Genomic DNA, 6,956 nt, shown 5'->3' on the forward strand with positions numbered 1-6,956 from the left:
AGTTGTTGTATACTGTCGTATTTTTGTATGTTATAAACTTTAAGCGGCTAAAACTATATTTAAAGAATTCGGCAGCTACCGAAAAAGTCGCATTATGAAATTTAACACCGTTAAGAAATAGCTGGTTGTGGTTTCAAGTCCATTAAACATTTATTTAGCCTTTAGAAAGTTTACGACATGCGACAGTTCGACGCTTACGATACCTTGTGAAAACGCGAATAGTTTTATTTTCAAATGTGTTAAAATATTAAATTTTAAATACATATGTACATAATTTAATCAAAAAAATCAATACTGAGTCCACTAACTTGTTTTGAAAGAATTTCATAATTTTTTTAGTTATGGGAAAAAATTTCAAATTTGAGACCTTTTTTAAATTGGTTTATGTAAGACTGTAGAATGAAGCCAAAAATGTATTTTTTAGTTCAGATGCCTTCGTTCCTAACGAAATATAATACCTTCTCATAAAGTACAATATTTTTTGTAGAAATAAAAATACAAGATATTAGTCAACTTCCTTCAGTACATTTTTTAAACGAAAACTGAGGTGTATTGAATATAGGCAAAATTATATACCTTCTAAGATTTCGGAATAGGTATTTTTTGACCAGCAAACTTACAATTCATACCAATTTCGCCAAGATATTCTATAGTCTCAAATGAAGTCTGAATTATTTTCTTAAACCTGGAAATGAAATTTAATATAAATAATTATATATGCTGAAAAACAAGGCACTAAAAATAATAGAAAAACCCAATTCCAAAGAAAATTTTGAAAAATAATAAAACAAATTTTTTAAAATGGTTATTTATTACAATTTAATTATACGCTTATTTATAAAATGTTGAATAGCGACGGCTGAATACATTGAGTATAATCAAAGCTTCCAATATCGAGTTATTAAATTATGAGTTTTTTCTTATAATTGAAAATATTGCAAAAAGAAATATTAACAAAAATAGTTTCTACTGAATTTCCACTTTTACTTCTGCATTTAAAATAACCTAATTGCATATTATTTGCATAAAATACAAACGAATTTGAATTCTTATTTTTAAGTTTAACCTAATCAAACTTGTTTCCTTACATTATAAACGCTATCACAATTACGCTTATTTCTCACACTGCACCGCACTTATGTAGCTTCGCAAGAAAAATGGCACTCTCAACATTTTCCGACGGCTAAACGAATGCTTCTAAAAAAAAGTTCGCCACTCCTTCTTTGCAAAAATGCCATTTCTCCTTCATCACAATTGCGCTTTTCTGGAGCATCAAACACACAAAAAACACTGGACGCAAACTGTCAATGCGCTTGATTTTCAACAGGAACCAAGAAATTTAGTAACTCTGGTCTGGTAAGAAATTCTAATTGCCGGCGGCAGGCGATTGCTCTTGCGCGCTACCAACGCCGCTCGGCATTATCTCGATGAAGACGTCACGGGAACCAGTTTGTTGATAATATTGCTTCAAAGCTTTGCACATGGCCACAGCGAGCAGCTTCCACGGCAGGGGCTCCACGGCTGGAGGTTGTGTGGAAGAAGAAGCAGAAGCAAACGTTTCGTTGGCTGCCGGAGACGAAGAAGAGTTGTGCGGCAAGGAAGTGGGAATTGCTGGACTGGTAGATGAAATGGAAAATGTGGCTGTAGCGACGGAAGGTGCTGAACCTGCTGGCAAAGATGTGACTGAATGCGAAGATGTGGTTGCGGTAGAAGTAGTGGCCGTCGCTCCAACCGTGGCCGCTGTTGAAGATGTGCCCGTGATTAGAGCTGAAGTTGGGGTGGCAAAATGTGGCGCAGTTGACGATGCGCTTGTAGTAGCCGTCGCTGTTGCCGCATTCGAAACGGCAGTCGGCGATAATGTACTTGTGTTGGCCGGCAGTTGAGTTATGGTCACAGGCATGCCTAAATTCGCCGTCGGCACTGCCATAGACTGGCTACTTGGTGGCGCTGGCGGAAAATGTCCATCAACTTGATCGCAATCAGTTGCAGTATGCTGCTGACGTGGCTCGTAGAAAGGTATGGCCATTGTTCGTTCAGTCGTTGTTTCTTTTTATGATTTTTTGTAAAAAAATTTTCAAACACTCAAAAAAATATTTGTCGTAAAAAATTTCGTATTTTTCTACGCTTGAAAATACACAAAAAATTTAAACACACTTTCTCTTTCTTTCGCCTTCAAGCGCTAGATGCGTCCACTCAGCAGCGTGTCGCTTGTCGTACTGAATTGCCAACAGCAAAGGCACTCATATTTATACTCGAAAAAATACGTCCAAAGCATTTCCTGAACTCGCTCGAAATTGTGGAAATGCACCACCGATATTGAAGTGAGTCGCTGCGCTAGTCACGAACGACTGTGGCGCGTAGCGCGCGGCAAACGCTCTGTAACCCACAAAAATATTGTCAGAAATCCAAGTAATCCGAGCCAATAAAACACACAAACCAGGCAAACAGTGCGACTGTCAAGCATTTCGACAGCCAGCGCCAGGGGTGTGCGTGCGTTCATCACCAAATATGCAACCACCACCACCACCAACACCATCATCATTACCAATTGCAATGCTCATCCTTCGAATTGCACACGGCAAGTAACTACTCATAAGTATCTTCAATTTACACCGCTGCTGCTCCGCTCTCATTTAAAGTGCGCGAGCATGAGACTGTTACGCTCAGCTCACGTGCTGTGTTGTATACATAGTGTTATCCCTGTGATACTTCCGTGTCCACAAATAAACCAACCCTACCTAACCAATACCAATGGCTAGCTGTGGTACCAACATCACCATGACCATGCCAACCTAACGCAACCACCACCACCAATATGTAGCACAAATCTTATCGAGTATTGGCTCAGCTATGGTTGCTCATTGTTTGGGCAGCTACTTACCTTCCTACGTAGGAAATACGAGTAAAATACTTATCAAATATATAAGTATGTAAACGTAGTATTTTGGTTGGAATATCTACGTTTAACTTCGGCACTTTTTGTGCAACACGTGCTGCTACAGGGAAAATATATTCTGCTCTCAGTACGCGCAACTCGTTCTCTCTACGACTAGCAACTCTCGCTTATTTCCATGAGCGCATTTTGAACTAATTTTTTATTTCGAAATTGTGTGAAAGTATTTTGGTTTCCCCACTATGTATCTCTTATGCTACGAAGTCGAAATCGTGCTCAGGGGAAATTCTGTACATCCGAATACTTGTTTTTCTACTCCTCTCTATTTCTGAAGAGCACGTGCACATAAGAGATTTCAAATGCTTTCGAACAATGCTGAATCAAGTTAAAATGCATTTATTTAGTATAAAGAAGCCTTGCAGTAATCAAACAACACTTTATAGACATGTTCGAATTTTCGAACACGATGTTCGAATTTTCGCACATGATAAGAAACCCCTCAAACAACATTCTGGGACTACTTTTAGCGCTTGCTGCAATACCAACTTACTTAAAGGGTATTCTCGAAATTTCGAACATTCACAAATTCTAAGAAAACGCTGTTTGTTTCCGATGGAAATGCAAATTGAAGCTCAGTGGGAAGGAAGACTAGGTTATTTGCATGTATAAACGAAGAAATATTTATTTAATCACAAAATTTTGGGTAGGCACTGTGGCCAACGGTATTCATCATTTCTCACCTCTGCATGGTTGTGAGTCATGCAGAGTCCGCAAATAAACTCCAGACCAGCCTAGGCTAGATGGTAAGATGCTTAAGCTAGGTTCTAGCGCAAAGTATTTGGGAGTCGTGCTTGACAACAAACTGAACCGGAAAATCAACATTGAATATCGCAGATAAAGGTCTAAATAGTAAAATTGGGAACTAAAACCGAAACTTGTGATGTGGATGTATACCGCCATCATAAGACCTATCCTAACCTTTGCCGCATTGGTCCGGTGGCCGGGCATAAACATACGGTATAATGTAAACAAACTAGGTAGTGGGGAGTGGAATAACGGGCGTCCCAAGGTCCTGCAGGACAGAAGCATTAAACGGGATTTTACACTTAATTCCTCTTGATCTCCTCCACCAAAGCCATGAAATCTGCAGACAGACTCAGAGAGTCAGGACTATTGAAAAGTAGACAATTCCAGCATGGGATGGTCAACAACGAAATACGATCACGACTAAAGGTATAGTCGGCCTCAGGTCGGTATATAACCTCAGCATGAAAAACACGCAAAGACTTCCATTCAGAAGAGTGTGGAGGAGAGGCAGAGTGACCGACAAAGATGAAAGAGGTGTGGGAGCAGATGTGTACACCGAGAAACTCGACGTCTCCTTGTTTCTCCGTCTAGGGAATGATGCAAGCATCTTCCAAGCGGAAGTTTTAAGCATCCTTGTAGCTTGCGAGGTTCTAGGAAAATACATCAGTAGAATAAAGATATCAGGCCAGCGGCTCTGTCAGCAGTAACATCACTGTTCACTAAATCACAGCTAGTTTAGAAGTGTCAACCAGAATTTTGCTTAGTATCTGCGCCAGTAAGTATCGAACTTCTCTGGGTTTGCGGCCATAGAAACATTGAAGGCAATGTGATGCCCGATGAATTGGCAAAGGCAGTAGCCTACTTGGAGGAATCTGAAGCTGTTGCACTGAGATGCTCTCTCGGAGTCGTTCAAAGAGAAATTAGCGGTAGTAGTAGACAGCAGTAGTTAGAATTGAAGGAACCATTAGAGGTCACTGGCCAATAGACAAACAAGCAGAGAGAAAGATGTTCCCATATAATAGAACTTTCCGCAGCTGTCAACTAGAAGGTAGCGAAAGAAGCATAAAGCACTTGGAAGACACAAGCGAACAAAACTAGCAGATATATCAATTTCTACTAAGGGTGATATCGGCAAATACATCAGGGAATCTAGATATACATACATAGGTATTTAGCATTCCCACGAAAATGCACCAAAATGGCGCAAAACGCGCTATTTGTATCGTAGTGAGTTACTATGAAGCACTACAACTAGAGATGGGCGCGGGATATCGGGACCCGCGGGAGCCACGGTACTGATTTCAAATTGGCCGGGATGGGTGGTATTGGGAAGGTCTGTGAAATTTTGCGAGCGGGACGGGAGCAAAATCCTTTCCCGATACTCCCGATAAAACCGCAACCTCAGCCATTTCGGAAAATCCTCCTTAAAAACGATGTGTGAAATATGCACTTTTTTATATTTTATTGGGACGAAAACGAACAAAATAATTGGAAGATCCAAGATCCCTCATTATTATTATTTTGTTTCTTTTTTTTTGTTATTTAAAATTAATTTGAAAGACATGTGAATTTTTCTAAGTGATAAAATTTCGGGACCCACGGGACCCGCGGTACAATTCTGAAAAACGTCGGGATGGGCGGGTTCGGGCCTTAAAAATTTAAGTTCGGGATAGGCGGGATCGGAACTATATATTTAGTCCCGTGCCCATCTCTAACTACAACCAACCAACTAACCAGGCTGAGCATGCTTTGAGGTGCCATCAACTTATTACTTTAATAATTCCTGCTATATGACACTAGAGAAGTGCATATGCAAAATTTTTTAAGTGGCATAAAGGAAAATTTTGGGCATGAAGCAGTGCTGCCCTTTTTTGTGGTTTCATCGAGGATGTAGTATGCATTTAGGCGCTATGTGTTGGTAGTTGCTTAAACGTTTGGAAGTTTTTGACAGTATAAAATAAAAAATACATACATACTTATGTATAATCGCTTTGACTAAATGATTTATTATTTTTATTGACACCTAAAATAAATTTTCTTATTTCAGAAATTTATTTCATTTAATACCTATCGAATTCTCGCCAAGATTGCAATTTATACACTTTCTCCCTCTTCGCATCATACCTATATACATATCTATGCACGTATTTGAGCATTATTCGCCTTCACTTTCTTCGCTGATTTGATTTCTCCTATCTACTCCACTATTCCATTTGAATTTCGAAAATTGTAAAAGACCTTGACCAGAATTTATTTTTTTCACCCATCCATCTATGTACATATGTATGTATGTTTGCACGTGTTTTGGCTTGCGTTTCTTTTCCATTCTCCCTTGCTTCGTTTTGGTTCGAAAATGAACCTGTAGCTTCTTTTTTTCGCACTAAATATTTTGTTTTTGCTTTGAAAATGCTATTTGCTTGGAATTGCATTGTAATTCTGGTGTGTTTTTCTAGCAAGAAATCACTTACTTTACGTGCTGATATCCCGCATCAAAAATGTAACTTCAAGAAAGAGATTTCCTGCAAAAAACTTTAGCACTCACATTTTTAATGTGGGGGAGTTTCAAGGGCAAATTACATAAGTTACAGGATAGAATGTTTTATAATTTGCTGCAGAAATGCTTTTATATGAAAATCAATATGAAGTAGTTGCTATATACATACGTACGTATGTATACTCAAGGACATTTTAAGGAAGTAAAAAGTGAAGCAATATTTTTGATGAATCTCATCACTTATTTATTGAGTTGGAAGAAAAATTTTAGTCTCTAGAACTGCTTGGCTTTACGCTAACTGAATTTTAAATTTACGGCACGTAAAGACTACTTGCATAGCAAAATAGTTATAATAATCTTCCAGAATAGAGAAATATCTTTTTTTTCATTTTTCCCAAAAAGTGAATATAACAAACAATTTTTAAGCAAAAACACAACCCACTTCAATTCTCATTATAAATTTAAGAGTACCGTTTATTTCTTTATGATCCAAATTAGTATGAGACCATTCTTGAGGTGCCACCTTTCTGATAAGAAAGAATTATCGGAATCGGTTCACGTTCCAAAAAAAAAAATCCTACGAATTGATAACCTCCTCCTATTTTTGAAGACAGTTAAAACGTTGACCAATAGTTCAAATAAAATACTTCTACGGCCGGTCGCAGCAACTTAAGTTAGGTCTCAGCAGAAAGTAGCAACAGAGCGGCACGCGGGATAAGATTATGTTTGATAACACCGTGCGACAAAAACAAAAAAAATCAA

The 6,956-nt window shown here is 38.4% G+C and overlaps 1 protein-coding gene across 1 annotated transcript; it reads right to left on the reverse strand.

The window, feature by feature from the left end:
• Positions 1-862: 862 nt before the first annotated feature.
• LOC108376874 (putative protein TPRXL) lies at positions 863-2,253 on the reverse strand. The gene has a single exon (XM_017633127.1). It carries the CDS (start codon positions 2,024-2,026, stop codon positions 1,367-1,369), a length of 660 nt encoding a protein of 219 aa, XP_017488616.1. The 5' UTR covers positions 2,027-2,253; the 3' UTR covers positions 863-1,366.
• Between the last annotated feature and the right edge of the window lie 4,703 nt (positions 2,254-6,956).

This window comes from Rhagoletis zephyria, unplaced genomic scaffold, assembly GCF_001687245.7.
Source record: "Rhagoletis zephyria isolate East Lansing unplaced genomic scaffold, Rhagoletis_zephyria_1.1 Rzeph_scaffold_11163, whole genome shotgun sequence".
Lineage (NCBI taxonomy): Eukaryota > Metazoa > Arthropoda > Insecta > Diptera > Tephritidae > Rhagoletis > Rhagoletis zephyria.

Coding starts and splice junctions, on each gene's coding strand:
- LOC108376874 (XM_017633127.1), bottom strand. CDS start 2,026: ATGGCCATACCTTTCTACGAGCCACGTCAGCAGCATACTGCAACTGAT.